This window comes from Sinohyriopsis cumingii, chromosome 2 (genome assembly GCF_028554795.1).
Source record: "Sinohyriopsis cumingii isolate HCF-2022 chromosome 2, ASM2855479v2, whole genome shotgun sequence".
NCBI classification, from domain to species: domain Eukaryota; kingdom Metazoa; phylum Mollusca; class Bivalvia; order Unionida; family Unionidae; genus Sinohyriopsis; species Sinohyriopsis cumingii.
This window is the reverse complement of record NC_142962.1, coordinates 85,826,322-85,851,497: the sequence shown is the minus strand read 5'-3', so window position 1 is coordinate 85,851,497 and position 25,176 is coordinate 85,826,322. Positions and strand designations below refer to the sequence as shown.

At 35.2% G+C, this 25,176-nt stretch overlaps 1 protein-coding gene across 2 annotated transcripts in view; it reads left to right on the top strand.

Moving 5' to 3' along the window:
• LOC149805312 (xanthine dehydrogenase/oxidase-like) overlaps positions 1 to 25,176 on the top strand; it is a 212,841-nt gene that overhangs the window by 71,680 nt on the left and 115,985 nt on the right. For both annotated transcript variants that reach the window (XM_089949223.1, XM_089949222.1), the window contains exons 12-14: positions 13,535 to 13,628; positions 23,045 to 23,157; positions 24,226 to 24,410. In XM_089949223.1, the coding sequence (XP_089805349.1) occupies positions 13,535 to 13,628; positions 23,045 to 23,157; positions 24,226 to 24,410 (392 nt within the window). The remainder of the gene's footprint in view (positions 1 to 13,534; positions 13,629 to 23,044; positions 23,158 to 24,225; positions 24,411 to 25,176) is intronic.

Below are 25,176 nucleotides of genomic sequence, written 5' to 3'. Positions count from 1 at the left end.
CCTTACAATTTGTATTTACAGGTGTTAGTTAGGAATATAAATCCATACAATTTATATTTACAGGTGTTAGTAAGGGATATAAATCCTTACAATTTGTATTTACAGATGTGAATAAGGAATACAAATCCTTATAATTTGTACTTACAGATGTGAGTAAGGAATACAAATCCTTACAATCTATATTTACAGGAGTGAGTATTTAATACAAATCCTTACAGTTTATATTTACATGTGTGAGTAAGGACTATAAATCCTTGCAATTTGTATTTACAGGTGTTAGAAGAAGCTTCACTAACATACAGGTGTTAGTAAGGAATATAAATCCATGCAATTTATATTTACAGGTGTGAGTAAGAAATATAAATCCTTACAATCTGTATTTACAGGTGCGAGTAAGTGATATAAATCCTTACAATTTGAATTTACAGATGTGAGTAAGGAATATAAATCCATACAATTTATATTTACAGGTGTGAGTTGTATTTACAGGTGTGGTTAAGGAATATAAATCCTTACAATCTGTATTTACAGGTATGAATAAGGAATACAAATCCTATCAATCTGTATTTACAGGTGTTAGCAAAGAATATAAATTCTTGCTTTAGTTAAGTGCTATTCAGAAAACACTCTACAGAAACATGAAGCCATCAGAAAACAAGGCTTCTTGTGTTTAAACATTTCCTCAAACATAAAGGTGCATTTAAACTTTTCCTATGCTACCAGTGCAATTGCAGATGGGATCATTTTGTTTTCCTTTTGTCTGCCCATCTGTCTTTAAGTTCATGAAACGTGCTTCCATCCCAGATCCATTTTACATTAAATCTGTTTAAACTTAGAGGGACATAAACATTTTATTATGCTCATATCTAGATGATCTTTGATTTTTAGGTTATATAACAAATAAGAAAAAACTTTGAGGTAGACGAGGTAAATTTGGTAGGTTTATTATATAGATGACCTAATCAGATTTTTTTCGGGTAATTACAACAGTTTTAACTTTTTTGTACATTATAACTTACTACTTTTGGGGCTTTTTAAACCTTTTTAAACTATAAAATCAGATTTTTGGGAGATTACAATATTCTTTTAATTGTTTGCACATTTTTAGATATTGAATTCTTGGACTTTTCTCAAGAAAACATTGCTAGCACATTTATATGTAGATAACCTGGTTAGCTGTTGATGCCATTATAAGAGATTTTCAATTTTGCCTACAGTTTGTAATTTTGTGTGCTTGTTTGATTGCTAGCTCACTTGGTCATAAATCCTATGCCTGGTGAGCTTAAAGTGTAGTTTTTCATCTGTCATGCATTATTTTTCATTTACTGTCCATTCATAATTGCTTTTAAAACTTACTCAGAAACAACCTAACCAGTTACATAATGTGACAACTGTTACTAAAAATAGAAAAGCCGAGAAATCTTTTCTTAGAAACCAATCAGCAGAATCTGACTAATTTTGAGAGCATCCTTGCAAGAAGGGTTTTCATTTTTGTACAGAATATGCCAATCTGCCCCAAAAAAGACAGCATTTTCTAAAAACTGAAATATCTTTACATTACTTTCTCTCATAGTTTGCAAAAGCAGAATTTGACCTAGTTGGACAGAAATTATCCTGGCTGTTATATATCTCTATATTGTGTGTTTAATTTTTGTCCATGATTACAGATTGTAATGATCATTCATAAAAAAGATATTTCACAGCTGAATTTTGTCCATGATTGTAGATTATGTTTTAAAAGCTATAAATAGGTTGTTTATTTGTATTCAGGTTCTTTATAAAGAACTTGATTGCAGTTTGGGGTAATTTTCCATTGGATCATTAAGTCATAAACCATTTTGGTTGTGTTGCAACATATGTGACATGGGAGGAATTGCAACATAGAGTTGTAATAGAGTCATGGAGATTTATATTGATTCCTCATTTTGCTTAAAGTGAAAACCCAATAAGCATTCTGTAATCCAAAATATAAATCTATTTGTTTTGGAAATATAGTTTTAAAAAAGTGAAAGAACAAAAAATAACTTATAATATGGTATGAATTCCTAGAATTTCCTAAATGTACTATCAATTTCAAAGTAGTCCAGAAACGCTTCAGAAGTATTCTGAATGAATATGCTTATGTGCTAGCACCACAGAAGAATCACTCTTTTAAATATCCTTAAGTTGTTACTTGTTCAAGGTAAATCCAATGAAATTTAAATGTCACAAGTGTCCTTGAATGTTTCACAGTAATAAAATGAAATTGATAAATATTCAAGTCCTTGAATATCTTCACAATAATCCTGAAAGGTACTATCAGTTTTGACCAAATATAATATTGATATAAACTTGGCAATTTGACCTTGATTTATGAATGGAAATAGTACAGTGTATTGCACATGTACTCTACACATGACATCACCTTGAAAGTGAATTATTTAATGGTAGAATACCAGTCATAAGAATAATGTCATTAACCCAGATTACTCAAATAAAAACTGTATTATAAAAATAATATATGTGATATAGATAACTGTAAGACCTTTCCCCTTAATAAAAGAAAGATTTGTGCCATAACACTTTTTTGGCATATGTGTTAAACATACATGTAATTAGTATTGCATAAGAATATGAATGACACAATCATGCATACAGAACAATGCAATACTGTACTTCTGTGCGTGTGAAAGTGTGTCTGCAGTCAAATTTTCCTTTCCCTTGATGTGTTTAACATTGATATTATATGACTGTAACAACAGACTCATTAACAGAATCAATCCGTTGCCTAAGTGGTTTGAGCATCTGCCCCGGATGTGGGAGGTTGTGGGTTTGAACCTTGGCCAAGTCATACCAAAGACTAATTAAAAATGGTACTAATAGGTGCCTCACTTGGCACTCAGCATTAAGAGGTCAGTGTTAGGACTGGACAACTTGGTGTCAGGATAATGTGACTGTGTGGGTCATGATGCTACATTTCTGCAGCATGATGCCCCAGTGTTAGACATCACAATAAATTGCCACACTGCAGACATTGTAGCGTATGACAGAAATATTTGTAAAGTTATGTTAAAAATCCAAATCACACACACACACCTTGACAGTCTTTGATTTCTGTCTTCGTTTTATTAATGAAAGTGAGCGGGTTGTGAAGATAACAACTGGAGAAGAAGCTGCACTAACATACACCTCACAGGGTTGCAAGACAATCGTCATAGCCAGACACTCCTGTATCATGGAATACTTTCTCTGGTGCTTATTCAGTTTTCATTTTAAAAAAAGCACACTGGATGATCCACACCATTGCTGTCTTCCTGTAACAGCACTTCATGAACATCAACATGACTTGTGTCTACAGAAAATTGAAGGATTTAGTGAAATCTGGAGTTGAAAGAACCTTTTGAGCATGGCCTTTAACTTACCAAAAACCTCCTGACATTTGTCTGACCAACAAAACTTGATCATCTTGCATAACAAATTGGTGAGGGGTTCAGCAATCACAGAGAAATTAGAGCAAAATTTCCAACAAATTTCCAGCCATACCCCAAAATTACTTCATTGCTTCTTACTGATAGGATCAGGGAATTCAGAAATAGCTTTAACCTTAAGTTTTCTGGGTTTTATTTGACCGTGTCCAACAACATGCCCTAAAAAGGTAACACAAGCATGGTAAAAGTCACACTTACTCAAGTTGATTGTCAAATTTGCTTCAGTGAGTCTTTCAAAAAACTTCATATTGTTTCCATGTGGTCTTTTCAGATGTTATTATAGACGATGATGTCATCGATGTAAATGACAATTTCCCATGCTGGAGGTTATTATATTCATCAAAAATTGGAAAGAAATCGGGAAACTTTCATTTCAAATGGTATTACTTTTGTATTTGTAAAGTCCCGTCATTTCGAGTTACAAATGCTGAAATTTCCTTTGCTCTCTTTGTAAGAAGAATTTTACAGAATCCCTTCAAAAGGTCAAACTTGGTGACATTTATGGCATTCCAATCCTCTCAATGTAGTCATCGATTCTCTGAATTGGAAATGAATCTGTCTTAATGACACTGTTTACTTTTCTGTAATCAGTACACAATCATATGAAAAGTCTTATCTGGTTTCAGTACTAGAATACAATGGGAAATTGCAGTCACTTTTACATGGTTCATTGAAGTCATTCTCCAGCAAATATTGAACTTTCTTCAGATTGTCTTGCTTGAAAGGATTCATCTATGAGGATGTTGTTTTATAGGTGTAGCATTTGATTGGCATCTGATAGTCTTGAGAGACGATGGAAGTGCGCCCATGAGAGATGTCCCAGTTGGTGGTTGAGCAGTGTCTGATGTGGCTATGGAGCCCAACACAGGAGTGGCAGTCCTTGCTGAACCTGAAGGTTGAGTCTGGTGTGGGTTGGAGCTGCTTCTTCCTCTGAGATTGCGTTTCATCAGCTAGCAAACGTAGCTTGTCCTTGCTGGCTTTCAAACTAGTGATTAGAGCTTGTCGCCAGCTGGACCTGTCCAGAGCAAGCTCTTCCCATGTGTTGACATCAGTGTCAAGAACTTTCATGTCGCACTTGCAGATATCCTTGAAGTGGAGAAGTGGCCAGAGGCAGGTTTTGAATAAAGAAGGTCCTTGGGGATCTGTCTGTCATCTATCAGACAGACATGGCTCAGCCATTTGGTGTGATTTTGGTGGAGGAATGTAACCATGCTGGGAATCTTGGCAAGTTCAAGCCCCTCGTTGTTTGTTACTTGATCACTCCAGGTGATCCCAAGTATGCATTGGAGGCATTGTATGTGAAAGGTGCTCAGTCTTTTTTCTTGTGAGGCGTACAGAGTACAGATTTCACTGGCTTACAGGAGAGTGCTTAGCATGCAGGCACGATACACAGAGATCTTAGTGTTCAGGGTCTGTATGCTGTTGTTCCAAACTCTGTGCGACAACCTGGAGAGAGTTGTTGATGCCTTTCCAATCCACATGTTGAGCTCAGCATCGAACGAGAGGTTGGTGGTGATAGTAGAGCTGAGCTATGTGAACTAACTGACTGACTACCTCAAGTTCATAGTTGTTGATAATCATGCTTAATGATAATCCGCATCCTGAGCCATCATGTTGGTTTTCTTTGGGCTGATGGTCAACACAAACTCATTGCATGCTTTAGCAAAACGGTCCATCAGGTGCTGTAGCTCATCTTTTGTGTGAGTGGCTAGAGCAGCATCTTCTGTGAAGAGCATGTCCCTGATGGTTGCTTCTCGCACTTTGCTCTTTGCCTTCAGTCAGGTTGAACAGTCTGCAGTCTGATCATGTGTGCAGTTAGATCCCTTCTGTGGATGTCCCAAAGGTGTGCTTGAGCAGAACAACGAAAAAGATGAAGAAGAGCATGGGGACAAGGATGCAGCCCTGTTTCACTCTGCTGCAGATGCTGAAGGGGTCAGACGTTGAGCCATCGTACTGCACTGTGCCTTTCATGTCATTGTGGAAGGACTGGATCATGCTTAGCAGCTTTGGAGGGCATCCAATCTTCACCAGGATTGTGAAGTGTCCATCTCTGCTGACCAGATTGAAGGCCTTGATGAGGTCTTTTAATGCCAGGAAGAGGGGTCTATGTTGTTCTCTGTATTTCTCCAGCAGTGGCATAATGGAGAAGATCATGTCGATTGCAGACACCTCTGTGCATAACCCGCACTGTTACTCTAGATGCTGAGAAGGGATATGCCCCTGCAGTTGCTTCTGTCACCTTTGTTCTTTTGCAGGGTTATGTATGATGTTGGGGTCTCTCATATCCTGAGGCACTGCACCTTCATCCCAGCACTGGCAGAGGAGGTTGTGCAGGTGTGTGAGCAGCACACTGCAGCCACACTGACTGGATGCTCTGATAGAGCTGAAGCCAGTATTCATTGGCACACTGCCATGCTAACTTCTGCACTTTGCTTGTGGTAGACCTGTAAGCCTGTAGTGTCCTCTGGCAGGGGGATCGCTTGTATTTCAGGTGAGCACTGCGACGCTCTTCTGTGGTTGGCATGAGTGTGGCAGAATTAACCTCAAACCAGAGATCCATGTATCTGTGCTTTACACAGTCTCTCTGAGGTGATCCCATCTCTCTTTGGCACTGCTGTTAGGAGGTTCTGAATCAAACGCCTTTGAGAGCATAAGTGAATTCCTCAGCCTTGTCTGGACATAATGTCTTGTTCACATCAATGCATGGTTTACCCTCTTGCCTAGAGCAGTTGATCTTCTTCAGCTGAAGCTTCATTTTGCAGCACACCAGCAAGTGATTGGTATTGCAGTCAGCACTGTGAAAAGTATGGGTAAAAAGCACACCCTTCATGGCAGACCGTCTCATAATGATCAAGTCCAGCTGGTGCCAGTGTTTGGACCAGGGATGCCTCTAAGACACTTCGTGCTTTGTCTGAAAGAATGAATTGGTGATGATGAGGTCATGGTATGAGCACATCTCTAGGAGTCACTGTCTGTACTCATTCATCTTCCCAATGCCAAATTTGCTTAGTCAGGAAGGCAGAAGACAGTTCTGGTCGGCACCCACCATAGCATTAAAGTCACCCAGTAATATCAAGTTCGCTTCCTTGGGAATTTTGTCGATGAGTGAGTTTAACTCATCATAGAACTCATCCTTGGTATCTGCGGTGGCACTTAGTTTGGAAGCATAAACACTGAACAGGTTGACAGGCCTGGTTGTGGTGTGGAGGCAGAGGGATAGCAGATTTCCATTTCCTTGTTGGCAGGGTTCTATCATCCCCAACATGATAGAGGGCAAATCCAACACCAAAATCTCTGGCTTCATCAGCGCTCTTTCATTGCCAGAAGAACGTGTAGTTATTTTCTTTGAGGGACCTGGGATCTGGTAGCCGTGTCTCCTGTGGTGAGATGATGTTAACCTGGAGTCTTGCAAGTTCGTCGTTGATGACTGAAGTCTTTTGAGCATCATTGATTGCATGGAGGTCATTTGAGAGCATAGTCAGCATGGTCTGGACTTTCCAGGTACCTAGCTTGAGGATTGGAGGTTTCCTTGTTGGTTTTCTTTTGTTATTTCTTGGTGCAGTATTTGCAGTCCGCTTGTCAGGTACTCGTATATCTTAAGCCCTACCCACCAAGCAAAGAAGGCAAACTGGCAGGATGGCACTTGATTGGCTGGGGGCTGCCTAGCTTGAGGTGGACGGTAGCTGTCCAGTGAGATCTGTTTGGTCTCTTCTGATTAGAAACAACCCCTGGCATTTGACTCTACGCCAATCGATCGGTGACTTATAACTGGTAAACTGCTACTTCCTGTGTTGTGTCGATGCTGTGAGGTGAAGCTGAAGTGTCCTCTCTGGGATGCAAGCCTGGGCAGAATGATATGGAGAATCAGCTGTTGCCCATGCAACCAATTTTCCCTCTCCACGCAGCTGATTGATTTAAGGGAAAAGACAAGCCAGTACGTTATGACACCAGTGACGTCATAGGAGTTGCCAAGATGACATTGAAAGTAATGCCAAGTCTCGTTAGGGACTTCATCTTTGGATTTTCTGTTGGGTTTTACCCTCTTAGCTATTCCCATGAGAGGGTATAGTCGCAAGGCAGCGAAGGTTTGAAGTCAGAGTTTACCTTCTCCTAAATGGGCAACTACCCAAGGTTAATGAGCCTCATCTGCCTGAAGCATCTGGTTTTGAGGTGTCAGAGACATGCCTGTCATCCCTTCTCCAGCCAGTTTAAACAGGATCTGCTGGGCTTTGTAGTTAAATCACTCGTGAAGGCCTGGAGCTGGGTTTGGTTGTCAGAGGCTCTATCAGGTACAAGCCATTGGGGGATTTACAAGGGAAGTGGGACCCTATCTCCCACATCTGCCCCCGGCAATAACATACCCTGGAACCCAGGTGCAGCATTTACTGTTTCAGTAGCATTGAAGAATTTATTTGTTCATTTAGAATATCTGGAAAAAAGTGTTCATATTCTTTTAGCAGAAATTTTCTGGTCCATAGTGTCCATAATTTCAGAAATGCGATGATTAGTCACTTCAAAGTCACCACTATTTAATTTCTAATTTGTGTTCAGATATGTGTGAGGGGCAGGTACTACTAAACTAATTGCATAATTTACATGGCTAATTGTGTCAGCATACTCACAAAACATTAACATATTAACATGACAAAATTATTCCTATTTTGCCACCCAGATGTATGAATACTGTATTCTAAACCACTTATTTTCTTCCTAGCTTTATAAGGACAAAATACCCAAAGGCTGTACTATCTTTGTTATCTCTCAAGACACCTTGTGATGCCAATCATTTTGCAACGCAGGATATTGCTTGGTGGGCCAGGTGTTTGAGACCCGTGTTCAATAGGTTATGAAACGTTAATAAAATAAACCAGGACAAAAACTACACTTCCAAAATTTAAAGCTTGTTGTCACTGTCGAGTGCTTTACCAAATTTTAGTATCAACGAATATACTGGCTTAGGCTCTTGCTTGAAGCTGACGTTTATTTCTGTTCAGCAATGCCTTTTTTAAACTGACCATTGTAATATCTTTCCCCATATTAAAAAAAATCTTAGTTTTGTAGAAAATGAAGTACCGTATACACATTTACTATGTGGCTGGTATGGTATTGATTTTATTGTATATAGAAAACGAACCTTTTCTTGTGCGATCCATGGAAGTTTGATACAGTACAGGTCCACTTGTTTTGAAGATGGTGTAGTGGGTTTAACTGTGAATCATTAAACTTTGTCCTTGATCTGTGTAAGGTCATTTACTTGTATTCACATTTATGTTACATTATTAGGTTTGTGTGGATTGTGTTAATTTTGTCCAATATTTGGATCTTATATATGCACATATTAATCAGAATTCTTTTTTCATTTGAGTCATTCATCAATAAACATTGTATTTGTATCACCATCAAAAGTGTTCTGCTATAAATCCAAAATCCAACCCATTTATCTTGTTACAGTATAAATGCCTAGAATAAAGCCTATTGATCTTGTTACAGTATAAATGCCTAGAATAAAGCCCATTGATCTTGTTACAGTATAAATGCCTAGAATAAAGCCCATTGATCTTGTTACAGTATAAATGCCTGGAATAAAGCCCATTGATCTTGTTACAGTATAAATGCCTAGAATAAAGCCTATTGATCTTGTTACAGTATAAATGCCTAGAATAAAGCCTATTGATCTTGTTACAGTATAAATGCCTAGAATAAAGCCCATTGATCTTGTTACAGTATAAATGCCTAGAATAAAGCCTATTGATTTTGTTACAGTAGAAATGCCTAGAATAAAGCCCATTGATCTTGTTACAGTATAAATGCCTAGAATAAAGCCTATTGATCGTGTTACAGTATAAATGCCTAGAATAAAGCCTATTGATCTTGTTACAGTATAAATGGCTAGAATAAAGCCTTTCTTTCTCAAAATTATCTATTGGTGCAGGTCTAAAATCTGGACTCTAGAAAATAAATATGGAAATCCAGGAAATGTGTTGAATTCTATACCAAGTTTATAAGAAAAAATGTCTGCTACATGTGTCTCTGCAGCAGCACGGATGTCAATCTTTTTAATGTCTCCTTCCAAATTTCTTCTCTCTACACTCCTTGCTATTGCTACAGATTTCTTCCCATATTTGCAGCATCAGACTAGCTTTTTTGTTGGATAGGTTGCATTTTGCTCTTTTTCTTCATCACATGATGAAGAATTTTAACCAGGTTATCATTTAGTATGTTGTTACCACTTTCACCCATGATATTTGCATGACTGTGTAAATATTCATTTGTAGTTTGTGCAGGTAGCAATTCAGTAAATTATGATATCAACAGAGACAGCCACTCTTTGTACTTTATAGAGTATCCAGTTTCAGAAAGCAGCATATAGGAAATTTGCATTACACATGATTCTGTTGGCCTAGTGGTTAGAGTGTCTGCCTCCGATGCAGGAGGTCATGGGTTCGATCCCTAGTGAGCCCATAGTCCCTTGACTTTGATGACTTGATGTTATGTTATTAAGTACTGTCAATATAACCACTTGAATAGGCCTTCTGTGACACACATTTACAATGTTTTGAATTTAAGTGATTAAATGCTGTTAATATGAAAAACTTAGGTAGGCCTTCTATGACACATATTTACTTTCCTTTGAAATTAAGTTATTAAGTACTGTCAATATGAAAAACGTGGGTAGGCTTTCTGTGACACACATTTATAGTGTTTTTTTAATTTAAGTTATTAAATACTGTCAATATGAAAAACCTGGGTTGGCTTTCTATGACACACATTTACAGTGCTTTGAATGTAAGTTATTAAGTATTGACAATATAGAAAACGTGGGTAGGCTTTCTATGACACACATTTACAGTGTGTTTATCTTCCTAGAGATGACAAGATACCATATATGTCAGGGATCGTCCTGGGCTTCGCCAATGTCGCAAATTGCGATTTTTTTTTCCTTATTGGCAACAAAAATATCCCATCTGGTGATTTTTTTGGCGACATACTCTTTGGTTATTTAATTTGTACATAAAGTCATGGATTTGGACTGGATAAATTAAAAGGGAGAACAAAAGGAAGCCACAAACTTGACTAATCTGTTACACAAACGATCCTTTGTTCTTATTGACAACCCCATCTTTACAGTGTATTGTTACATCATAATCTGCTTATGCTGACATCTGGGCTGAGTACTGTATGCTGCGATACAGTCAATCATGCTACCGCACTATACCTACAACTGACCGACTTCTGAAGACGCGAATAGAACAGATACCATTAATTGTATGGCTAATCCTTCTGTGTTTTTTTTTTTACATATACCAATACAATAGTTTTGCTGAACCTTCATAGAAAACTGATAACCTTTGAAGTACCGATTACTGTGTATAAATACAAAGCAAATGGAAAAAAAATCTCAATCACAATTATATCTGTCGCCAGTGCAGCATTTTACTCATTGATCTTTTCCTTTTGCCATCAATCCCATGTTATGGCTGCAGAGACTTAAACTCCGCAACAAGAAATAGCAAAAAAAAAAAAAAAAAAAAAAAAACAGTTTTGCATAATTAATAATAATTATTTATTTCTCAAAATACAGGAGTGAAAGAATCCCTAAATTGGGTGTGAATTTATGCTTATATATATGGTCCAATATTGCCAGGTGTTGACTTGTGTAAGTTTCATTCATGGGAATGGAGATCCTATTTTGCTTGTCGAGAAAATTTATACAGCGTTCAGTGATCATTCTTGGGATTTAGGAAGCAATTCTCTACAAGCTTTGTGAAGCTAGCCATGGGGGGGGGGGCTGCTGAGAGACTACTGGTGTCACCTGTCAGCACTGTGGACTGTGAATGTGTATTCAGTAAGATGAACCTCATAAAAACTTACATCAGAAATAAGCTCTGCATCTCATCTCTCGAGAATTTAATGAGAATCAGCATGTACAGATGTGAAAAATTAGACTTTGAAACTGCATTCAACAAGTGGGCAGCCCTAAATTCGCGACCGATATTCATGTAACACTTTGTAACATTTTGTTAATGCTTGTTGTAATTAAAGTATTAACTAACCCATCTTTTGTAATTTTCATTGCCTGTTACATTAATAGACTAAATTAACACTTGGAAAAATGTACACTACTTGTTTTGGCGACACTTTTTGAAAATTGGCGACAAAAGATTGAGGTTGGCGATTTTTTTGGCGACAGCTTTTTAAAAGCCAGGACTATCCCTGTATGTGACAGTTTATGTCAACATGAGATCTAATGAATTTATTGGCTTGTATCAGAATCATTACACAGATATTAGAAATAACAATATTTATATATATTAACTATTGAGAATTTCATGTTCAACATTTCCTAATAAGAAAATTGCTTGATATTAGGAATGTAAGGGATAATATCTGCATACATTTTAGATCTCTGAACAGGGATGTGGAAAGGGCACAAATTTGATAAATCAATAGTCATATATGGCGTCTTGTGAGGGCACCCATTCTTGTGAGGGCACCCATTTTTATGAGGGTACCCATTCTTGTGAGGGCACTCATTCTTGTGAGGGTACCCATTCTTGTGAGGGCACCCATTTTTGTGAGGGTACCCATTCTTGTGAGGGCACCCATTCTTTAATAAATAGATGGCCTTACAAGATCGGTTGGCCTTTCATAAAAGGGATAAATAGTACATTATGCTATTTTAGTTGTTTGGCTTGCATCATTTAAGACATTTTACTAATATCAGTTAAGATAATTAAATTTAGAATGTTGTCTTAGTTGATATTATCATGTTTCTCAGTACGTGCTATCATGTGCTGAGAAATAGTGTAAAACCTATAATATCAACTGTGTACTGTGCACTATAACAATTTTCTAGAAAGAAAATATTTGATTTGGATTTTGTTCATTGCTTTAGTGCTAATGTCAGTATGTGTGATTTTTAAAAAATAAGCAAAACATGTCTTTAAACTATCAATATAGTGGCATACCTAGCAAAACAAGTCACCTTTATTTAGAATGTATTTATTAAATTTTAGTTGCCTCTCAAAGATTGTAACAAAATAATTGTGTATACAGGATGTTCATTTTGTAATACATTAATTTGCACAAAATTTATGTTTGGCACCAGTTTTTGTTGGTATTAAATGTATATCAGCATTGATAAGTGCTCCTTATTGCATATGTTTGCCAATCACACAATTATAAACACTGCATTTATAATGACAGATTAATTAAAATTATGAAAAATATGCTCATGCTTAACTTGATTAACCCCTTGAATGGTCTAAAGTGCTCACCATTATGAATTATTGCCATCTCACCTCTGCGTGGGTTCGAGTCTCAGGTTCCACCAATGTGGGCATAAACCTTGCCAGTAGCTTCTTGTGGGTCACTGGTTCTTTCTGGGGTTTTCCTGGGTTCTTCCTCCACCATGTATAGCCTATCTTGTGCTGAAAAATAGCGTTAAACCCTAAAATAATAACAACTTGCTTAACCATGTTTTCTGAAAATAATTGAAGATAAAACAACTTTTGTGAAAAAGAAAATGGGGGGGGGGGGTAAACTGCAAAAAGGCCTTCATATGTAGACTGAATAAAATTGCATCATTAGATTTTAACTCATATCATCAGTAGTATATAAAAAATTGTATATAGCAATAAATATGAACATGCGTCTTCAAATAGTGTGTGTTTATTGCTCATATTTTTGCACCAAGTTCACCCCCATTTTCATTTCTAGAAGAAGAAAAAACATGTATTGCATAAAAAATATTTAGGTTTGTATAAACAGGATGTCATGACTTCTTTCATTTAAAAATGGCATAAACTTGAAACAATTTCTGAAGAGTTGCAGTTGAATAATTTGATGACAGATGTTTGAATACATGATGCCAATCTGTTGGTCAGTATGTTCAGTATTGCTCAAATCAGATGACTTCTTTTCAGAATGTACTCGAACTGTAGTAGATCAGACATCTAAATCCTGAGACTGGATTTCAAGTAGATGTCCACCATGTTATTGTTTTTGTCACTTAGTGTACTAATATTTGTTTTTCAAAAACAATTTATATCTTTTCTTTTTTAAAGGCTATTGGTGGGAATATTATCACAGCCAGTCCTATATCAGACCTGAACCCTCTTTTCCTGGCAGCAGGTGCCAAACTGGAGGTTGTTTCTATTGGTAAGTTCTCCAAAATAATTTCAGTGTAACTTTTCTTACAGACTAATAGACTTGATTTAAGTCAACCACAGTTGTAGCCCCTTGACTCATCATTTTAAAAAGATAGTTGGTTTAATGCAGACTAGGTGGAAAAAAAGACTTAACCATAAACTTATTTGGTAAAGTACAAAATTATTTTCTCCAAAATGTCAGTGATACTGGCTTCAGTATGTATTAATTGGATAGTTGTGTCAAACGATCCTTTGCCAAATATTTAGGATATGAAAATGTTAAGAGTATTTTTTTATTTCCATTTCAAAATCTATATATTTATGTTTAGATCCAAGCAACCCAGAATTACTTAAAAAGTGTATGGGTTGGTGAGCATTTTGTAGAATTCTAAGAAGGCTACAGATGGACAAGATCTAAGGAATATAATTAAAAACAAATATAATGTGAAAATCTACAATGAACTGATAAATTATATTAACTCTGTAATGAAGACAGCAATGGAAGATATATAAAATAATTGACGGCTTTCAGAGTGAATTTCAACTAGCTTGGAGGTCAGTAATATTGTTCCTTTCCAGTAACAAACTATGGTCTTGTTGATTAAGGAGCAGTTTGATGGTACGATTCCTAAGCTACATGACTAACATGTGGGTAGTATGGGTCGTACCGGATCTCCCGAAAGGCAAGACCAAAAACAAGAACATTACAAAAACAGAAACGTGAATATACACAACACGCCTACATCCAAATATTTATCTCTATCCATTTTATATTATTCCCAACTTTTACTCCCATCTGTTCTCTCATGCACACCCACTAAAATAATACTAGAGTGACTAGTAACTAATAAAAATTCAAAATAATCTGATCATTTATAGCCAGCCCGTACAAAAACAAAGATAACATACAAAACAATTAACACATACATATAGCATACACCGGGCACCACTGATACCTGGCAAGGATCACTATTCGTAACTAAAGGCTCCAAGATCAGCCAGGGTCAAGGGGACTATAATACACTAGATTAGGAAGGTGTAAAAACCCTAGATCAAAATTCATAAAAATTATAATCAAATGAACACATACATTCATCAACATAAAGGGGGAAATGCAAACACATATCATTCTTTAACTTTTGGCACTAGGGGGTCCCTTCTATGATGCAAGTCTGAGAGGGACAACACCAATAATATAATTATTTGAAAATGTTTGGGTTAGTGAGCATTTTCTAGCTCTAATCTTGGTTGAATCTCCATCAGAACAGAGAAAGGAACACAAAGGAATGAAAAAGAAGGCAAGATGATCCTTAAATCAGAAAAATCAAAAGAAGAAGATCTATCAAAAACAACAACTGAAGAAAGGGAAAGGAAAAGGAAGAAGGATTACTATAAGCTAACCTATGATGAGTTATTGGAAGAAACGGAATACGAATATGGAGAAAATTGATTTGAAATTGTAATAAAATGAAAAGAATTATGAAGAGAAAAATCTGCAAAGACAAACTAAAAGAAAAGATCTGCAAGGACAAACCAATTATATTACACAATCCATACAAATATACAAAAAGTTAAATATTATAATTAAACTTATTAAATAATACAAAAATTATAACTTGCAAAGAGTATAGCATACACTAGCACGTTTGGTATAGCACACACATGTAGCCTATAATTATTACATAGAAGAAGTATGGAGAAGTACCCTGTGATCATGTTTGTTCTGAATTTTCAAACACCTTATGTTTTCTTTTGGGACAAATTAAACAAGATCAGTGAGAGATTTCATTAAAAAACAGATAATTTAATACAGCACCTAATATTTGTAAAACAAAACAGTGTTGTTATGATGCCTTCAAAAAAGCATTAAAAGTTAACATTGTCAAATTATCAACCATAATTGTTCAGGATTATCTTGTGGAAAAATTTGTGACAGTCAAGGTTTGTTAAGTTTTAAAATTATATATTCTGTATTTTCAAATTGACCTGGATATATATATATACATTGAGATGATCTGTGCAGTTCTGGTTATTTGACTTTATGTTGTCCAACTGCTGTTTTGATGTTGGTATTTTCTAGTTTGGAAGCAACAGCATTTATAATAAGGCTTATTTATTATGGTTCGAGTCTCAGATTCGGCTAATGTGGGTATGTGAGAAAGCTTGCCGATAGCTTCTCGTGGGTCAGTGGTTCTTTCCGGGGGTTTTCCGTGTTCTTCCTCCACCATTATTACTGGCCGCCATGTATAGTCTATCGTGTGCTGAAAAATGGCGTTAAACCTGACAACAACAACAACAACATTTATTATGTTTTTTGATAAATGTTTTGTCCTTCAGAATGTTGAAGTTTAATTTCTTTTTTTAAAAATATTAAAACTATATAATAGCATATTTAGAGATTTTGCTCAACCTCTAAATTTCTTCTTTTTAAAAACGACATAATGGAATTCAACCAAATTTTACAGAAAGCATCCTGGGATAGATTGCTTTCAATTTTGTTTACAAAAGATGCTGACTCACTATCAAATATGGTTGCTGTTACTAAAAATAGAAAAATCTAAAAATGACTTCTTCAAGATACTCAATAGAATTTGACCAAATTTGACAGAAAGCAACCTGTCAAAGAGGTCTTGTACATTTGTCTATAAAATTCACCACTGACCGCTCCAGTGGCCTAGTGGTCAGAGCGTCTGCCTCAGATGCGGAAGGTCATGGGTTCGATCCCCGGCTGAGTCATACCAAAGACTTACAAAATTGGTACTAACAGCTGCCTTGCTTGGCGCTCAACGTTAAGAGGTTAGTGTTAGAACTGGTCGGCCTGGTGTCAGGATAATATGACTGGGTGGGACATCATGCTACATGTCTGTGGCATGATGCCTCAGTGCTAGACATCACTATAAACTGCCACATTGCAGACATCCTAGCAATATGACTTAAAAATTGTTAAAGTTACGTTAAAAGTCCAAATCACATCACACACACATGAAATTCACCATGAGATTATTGTCACATTTACTAAATTATATAAAACCCTTTAAATGACTTCTCAAAAAACAATCAAGAAAATTTTACCATTTTAAAGGAAAGCCTCCTAATATACAAGACTTTAAATTTTTTAAGTAAATAATGCAGATCAGTTATCAAATATAGCCACCATTCATAAAAATGTAACAATCTTGGAATGATTTCTTCTTATAAATTGTGGGCCTTGGGTGGCAAAGTTATCTCAGTCACTCACCTTTAGAGATCAGTGCCATCTTACCTTTGTTGACTTGGGTTTGAGTCATTTATAGCCTATCATGTGCTGAAAAATGGCATTAAACCCACAAAACCAACCCAATCTAATAATATTACTCAGTAGAATTAAATAAAATTTAACCTAAAAATAACCACATAGGAGCCTCTCAAATTTTGTACATTTGTACCATCCACAGTCAATTGAAGTTACATTTACTTTTAAAAAATCATCTCTTTTTAGAAATCACTCATCAGAACACGAATTTTATACATTCTGGCATGAGAGCTTTAAAATTTATACAAATGGTGCAAATTTGCCTTTAAATATGGCCACCATTACTATAGATAGAAAATATTTTGAGTGATTTCTCAAAGACCACTCAGAAGAATCTGATTAGATTTGACAGAAAGCATCTTGGCATGAAGGACTTTTAAGTTTGTTTGCCATTCTGATCAGATTTGACAGAAAGCATCTTGGTATGAAGGACTTTTAAGTTTGTTTGCCATTCTGATCAGATTTGACAGAAATCATCTTGGCATGAAGGACTTTTAAGTTTGTTTGCCATTCTGATCAGATTTGACAGCATCTTGGCATGAAGGACTTTTAAGTTTGTTTGCCATTCTGATCAGATTTGACAGAAAGCATCTTGGTATGAAGGACTTTTAAGTTTGTTTGCCATTCTGATCAGATTTGACAGAAATCATCTTGGCATGAAGGACTTTTAAGTTTGTTTGCCATTCTGATCAGATTTGACAGAAAGCATCTTGGGATGAAGGACTTTTAAGTTTTTGTGCCATTCTGATCAGATTTGACAGAAATCATCTTGGTATGAAGGACTTTTAAGTTTGTTTGCCATTCAGATTAGATTTGACAGAAAGCATCTTGGTATGAAGGACTTTTAAGTTTGTGTGCCATTCAGATCAGATTTGACAGAAAGCATCTTGGCATGAAGGACTTTTAAGTTTGTTTGCCATTTCGATCAGATTTGACAGAAATCATCTTGGCATGAAGGACTTTTAAGTTTGTGTGCCATTCTAATTTGATTTGACAGAAATCATCTTGGCATGATGGACTTTTAAGTTTATGTGCCATTTTGCTATAAAATGTGGTGCTGCTACTAAAAATAGAAAACAATTTCTTCTATCAAGGTAATTTTGATAGTCTTAGCTTGAAGGTCTTTCTCATTTGTAGAAATAAAGCTGATCCACCTTCAGATTTGATGGATGTTACTTAAAATAGAAAACATTTGCAGTTTTATTTTTGAAAATTCCTTTTACAGAATTTGTTCAATTTTAAAAGAAATCATACTGGCTTGGAAGCCATGAAATATTTGACAAAGGATGTTTATACAGCAGACACTATGAACGAAAGTATAAAAACTGGAGAAGTCTTGTAAAATATGATTTAATAATATGTTGCATCTACAGCAGTGGAAAAAATTTGTATTGAAAGCATCTGACTTATCTAGATTTTTGTCGATTAGGCAGATCAGCGATCTCATGGCTACTTGATTCACGTGTTTCACTATGGCATGATTTGTTTGATCACATTTGTTTCCATAACAGAAAGTCTGCATTCCTGATTTATAGCATGTCACAGATTGCTAATGATTTGTAAAGGTCTTGTATATGATTATTTTTTTTTTCATAGGACTGTTTATGTGAATATCAAAATTGTATATAAATGTTTTTTTCATTACTTAATAATACACAGAATTTGACAGGACTGTTATTGTGAATATGAAAATTGTGTATAACTGTTTCTTTTCATTATTTAATATGACAGAATTTGACAGGACTGTTATTGTGAATATGAAAATTGTGTATAACTGTTTCTTTTCATTATTTAATAAGACAGAATTTGACAGGACTGTTATTGTGAATATGAAAATTGTGTATAACTGTTTCTTTTCATTATTTAATATGACAGAATTTGACAGGACTGTTATTGTGAATATGAAAACTGTATATAACTGTTTCTTTTCATTATTTAATAAGACAGAATTTGACAGGACTGTTATTGTGAATATGAAAATTGTGTATAACTGTTTCTTTTCATTATTTAATATGACAGAATTTGACAGGACTGTTATTGTGAATAGGAAAATTGTGTATAACTGTTTCTTTTCATTATTTAATATGACAGAATTTGACAGGACTGTTATTGTGAATATGAAAACTGTATATAACTGTTTCTTTTCATTATTTAATAAGACAGAATTTGACAGGACTGTTATTGTGAAAATGAAAATTGTATAAAAATGTTTCTTTTCATTATTTAATAAGACAGAATTTGACAGGACTGTTGTTGTGACTATGAAAACTGTATATACCACCATGTCGGCCAATTCTGCACATCAGTTAATTCTGCGCAACGATATGTCATTTCTGTAAACATTGGATCACATGTTATTTTGGGTCAAAAATCCATTTTGTATCCCCAAAAAGAACGATTACAATGTAATTAAGAAAAATGATATTCATAAAGTGTACAAAAATATCCGGCATTTCGACTCGAAATGGATATGAAAATGTGATTCTAAATGTTTTCATGAAGACCCACTCCATGACCTTCTTGAACCGGTAACCCAGAAAATCCTATTTACTATGTATCTTTTAGAATCATACAAATAAATACATTATATAAAAGATGGAAATGTATACCTGAAAACAATATTGCATTTTGATCCAAGTTTACATTTTTGCAAGAAGTTGTCCCACACATACAAAATCATCTGCTACCCAACATGTCAACTTGCCACTAGAATATAAATTCTCAAGAAATTAACCGGTGTATAGTCTGTTTCTAAATTCTTGAGTAATCTTTTTCCTCATCAGCAAGACATTGTAAACACATTACATCCTATTCATTGTTGTTTCTTTTCCACATAACAGATTTTTTAAAAATATAAAATGTTGAACTTTACTAACTTTTTTACAAGATCGGTATTGTTAGCTTGATATATCTTGCCATTTATTGGCATTATTACATTGAATTTTGTAAAACTAGTTATAAACCTGACCTAATTACTCGACTGAAATGCTGACAGAAACAGTCCAAAGTAATGCATTTCATATATATTGCCCAATTAATAAATATTACATCTTTCCAGAGCTGTGCGCAGAATAGGCCAACATATCATGAGTCAGGAAAACACAGGGGCGGTATCCCCTGTGTCCAAATTTAATATTATTTTGAACAGAATATTCTGGTGACAATTGCCTCTTTTCAAATGGTAAGCATTGCTGCATTTTATTTTCATCAATCAGTCGAATTCAGTATGCATTTTGCTTCAGTATTGGAGATGGAAACCTTAAGTGCGCAGAAATGCCCGACAGCATTGTAAATGTTTCTTTTCATTTTTTATTAAGACAGAATTTGACAGGACTGTTATTGTGAATATGAAAATTGTATATATATGTTTCTTTTCATTATATATTAAGACACAGAACTTGCAGTCTTGTCATTTTCATCCTATTTCTCCTGGAATTCAGACAGCTCAGATACATCCAGGTGAAAAGCTATCCCATATAGATGGGATCATAAAACAGTCAGCACGCCATTTTCATCCCATATAGATGGCATCATAAAACAATCAACACGCCATTTTTCATCCCATATAGATGGCATCATAAAACAATCAACATGCCATTTTCATCCCGTATAGATGGCATCATAAAACAATCAACACGCCATTTTCGTCCCGTATAGAGGGCATCATTAAACAATCAGCACACCATTTCAGGCTCTGTAATAAGCAATGAATTTGCAAAAGCAGAATTCCTTAAGCTTAGTATTTTTACATTTGACATTTTGTAAAATAATTTTTTTTCCCAATGGAATTTTAGAGTGTGTGATTTGGATTATTAATCTAGTATTAACACTATCTCAGTCATATTGCTGCAGTATCTGCAGTGTGGCAGTTTATAGTGACGTTTAGCACTGGGCATCATGCCGCAGACATGTAGCATCATGTCACATCCAGTCACATTATCCTGACACCAGGCCAACCAGTGCTAATATCATTTTAATAAGTCTTTGTGTGACTTGGCCAGGGTTTGAACTTCCACATCTGACCTGGACACTCGAACACTTAGGCCACCAGAGCATTCACAATTTTAATACATGTTTGATATTAAATAGATGAATGGATGAAATTGTAAGATTGTAAATACCATGATAATATTGGTGCAGTATTCTTTTTAGTTCTAATGGTCATAGACTAAAAGAACTAATGCAGTTGCCTCTCATCTGTTGATCATTAGTATAAATTTCTTATCACTGCCGCTTTCAAGTCAATTGCCATCAAAATTGACCAACATATTTTTCCCATGGTCTGCTTGGTCCAAAATGAAATGGTTCACCTAGGACATCCAATATATTGGCTGCCATATAGAAATGGTCAATTGTTATCAAAACCATTTGAGTAATATAAGACCCTACTGAGTCTCTTGTTATCATATAACTCATTTAATTGATATATCTGAAGATATCTTGAATGAAACCACTTCAATAACTGGTTTTATTTTCTTTAAAATAATAGTATTTACAGATTGTAGATTTTACCAAATTTTGCACTAGTTGTCTCTTGACATAGAGACAAATTGATTATTCTTATTTCCAAAGAAATTTGCTCTGATCTTACAATATATTGTGAAGGTTGTAACTCAAACACAAGAAAACAGTGGTTGTTTGCCACATATGGTATGTTGGAGGTTCAAGTAGTCTGAGTCTTCAGTATTTAGCAGTTAAAAAGAAGAAATGGGTTTGTTTTGGATTCCTTGAATTCTTTTTAGACAGCAGAGCACCAGTCTCTCTTTGTTTATGTTATTGTCAGATGGGATTTGTTTTCTTATTTTCATTATATATATATATATATATATATATATATATATATATATATATATATATATATATATATATATATATATATATATATATATATATATATATATATGGGCCCCGAGTGGTCTAAAGCGCTCTCCGTTACAGATCATTGACATCTCTGTCTGCATAGGTTTGAGTCTCGGATTCAGCCAATGTGGGTATGTGAGAAAGCTTGCCAGTAGCTTCTTGTGGGTCGGTGGTTCTTTCCAGGGTTTTCCCAGGTTCTTCCTCCACCATTAATACTGGCTGCCATGTATAGCCTATCGTGTGCTGAAAAATGGCGTTAAACCCTAAAACAACAACAACAACATATATATATATATATATATATATATATATATATATATATATATATATATATATATATATATATATATATATATATATATATATATATATATTTCAGTCATATTACTTTTTGTTTTATCCACCTAAACTATAAGCAGAAGTGAGAATCAGGGGTATTTATTTTTTATGTCATTCTGTTACCATATTTTTCTGTATGAATTGCACACCTTATTAAAAACCATTTAGACCCAGAGATGTCACTAGCAGATTTGAATTAATTTGCACCTTTTTGGAAACAGTTTAGACCCAGAGACTGCTCCAGTGGCTTAGTAGTTGGAGCATCCACCAAGGATGTGGGATGTTGTATGTTGAACCCCAGTGGGGTTTTAGCAAAGATTTATAAAAATGGTACTAGCAGCTGCCTTGCTTGGCACTCAGCATTAAGAGGTTAGTGTTAGGATTAGTCAGCCTGATGTCAGGATGATGTGTCTGGGTGGGACATGATGCTACATGTCTGTCTTGTGATGCCCCAGTGCTACAAATCACTATAAGCTGCTACACTGCAGACATCATAGTGATATGACTGAAAAATTGTTAAAGCTACATTAAAAATCGAAAACACACACACACACAGAGTTTAGACCCAGATATATCACTAGCAAAGCTGAATTAATATGCACCTTATTGAAAACAGTTTAGGCCCACACCTGTCACTAGCAGATCTGAATTTATGCAATTTATATGAAATAATTGGACTAGTATATTCAATGTCAACCCTGATCTTTTGGGACATTGTGTGCTGAAAGGTTCAAGTCTATGTTTTGTACAGTGGGTAAGTGTCATACACAGACATATATGGTTGGTAAATATTTTTAAAGTTTTTAGTCAGGCTTTTTAACAGAGAAGTCTATTTTTTTTAGTGTATATCAGTGTAAGTGTATTGTATTTAGTCAGGCTTTAAGCAGAGAAGTTTATCTTATTTTTAGTGTATATCAGTGTATTGAATTTTTCAGATGGAGGGAGACGTAAGATAACAATGGATGACAAATTTTTCCTTGGATATAGAAAAACTGCATTGAACGATGATGAAATTCTATTGTCTGTCACTCTTCCATTCACAAGAAAGGTATATACTAATGTACATTTACATCATTAATACAAATAAACTTGTACCTTCTTGGAAGAAATTTGTGCTACCCTATTTAATTGTTTTATCCTATTTAATTGTACCTTATTTAATTGTATTACCCTATTTAATTGTGTTACCCTATTTAATTGTATTACCATATTTAATTGTGTTACCCTATTTAACTGTGTTACCCTATTTCTGATAATACAAGGTTTTACATAGTAGCCTAAGTCTCTAGCACATTTGTATTAATCATCTTTCAACACAAAAAATGACAGCAGCAATTAATTTGTTGGAAAAGTATGGTAATATTGATATTTAATTAAACCACTGCTATTATTTAGCTGCATATTGACAGCCCACAAGTGTTATGAGCCCACAAGTGCTTATTTCCCTTTGCCACAGATAATGGTCATATTTAATGCTAATAAAAAGGAAAGAACAAAAGCAAGATTTTTTCAGTCAGATTGCAGTGATTTCATTATGTAGTTTACTTGATTTTTTTCAATCAAATCACGTTGATTTCATTATGGGTTTTTTCCTAAGAGAATGTATTTTTTGCTTTCAAAGTAGGGGAGAAAAGGGAGAGAGGCACTTTTCCTCAAGAAATGGTATTTTTGTACTTGCATTTTATAAAGTATAGGATAATTACCAATGATATAATCACTCACACATTTAAAAGGTACCAGTTATCAGCAACTAGCTGCAAACTTTCTTATTTTTGTGATGGAAGTAATCTCTGGTTTCTAAATTTTTGTAGTAGGTACATTTTCTGTTGTCTTAATGTGCAATGAGGTATAACTTACTATCTTGAAACTTTGATATTGTATCTAGCATGATATTATTAATGTACTCTCTGTTGTATTTGTTATGATGGTGTTATTATATTGATGAAGTTGATGATATTATTAATTATAATATGGAACTCATCTCAAGGAGACCAAGTAAAGATGAAAGTCACCAAGATTTTGTTCCATGGCAGGTGATTCTCATCCACTTGCATTATGCAAAGAATGTCAGAAGTAAAAAATAATAATATCAAAAAAATGTGTACTTTTTTTGCAGTGTGAATACTTCTTTGGATACAAGCAGGCCTATCGCAGAGAAGATGATATTGCCACTGTTAATGCTGGAATGAGAGTTCTGTTTGAGGAAAACAATAATGTTGTCAAGGAGATGGCCTTGGCTTATGGAGGAATGGCACCCACAACTGTCATGGCAAAACAGACCATGAACAATGTTGTTGGAAGGTCAGTAAGTTAAGCTTGAAGTTTTTAAAACTTTTGGAGCTTAAAGAAACTGAACTTAGATATGAAATGTAATTTTGAAAAATGTTAAGGAGATCATTTAGTGTAATAAAGATGTTACAATCTGTTCATCATGACAGTTGGTAATATGAATATCAAGCTGTTAAGAAATAATTACTTTTCTTCAGATATGTTACCCAATTATCATACCTTAGGAGAACTATGACTACCTCACAAATCCAGCACTCCTAGGTTAAAACTTTTTAGCTTAAAAGCCAAATGTTGTCTGTCCATTTAGGTGGCAGTAAAATAGAGTGATCTCCCATTGATACAGGGATGAATGCTAAGTCCCATGAATACTTTAGTTACTTCTGCTCTTGCTTGATAACATGTTGCCTACAGACAGAGAGGGGGCCCCGCGTGGTCTAAAGTGCTCACTGGTACGGATAACTGCCATCTCACCTCTGTCTGCATGGGTTCAAGTCTCATGCTCAGTCAATGTGAGTTTGTGAGAAAGCTTGCCAGAAGCTTCTCGTGGGTTGGTGGTTCTTTCCAGGGAAATCCCGGGGTTATCCTCTACCATTATTACTGGACACTATGTATAGCCTATATTGTGCTGAAAAATGATGTATAACCCTACAACAACAACAACAACAGAGACAGAAAGGCCTCTCAATCCAGTTATAAGCATTTTGGAAGTTTTCTTTATAAAGCATGTTGGAGGCATGTCATCTTTGATGGGTAATAAACTCCATTTATGAATTTCTAA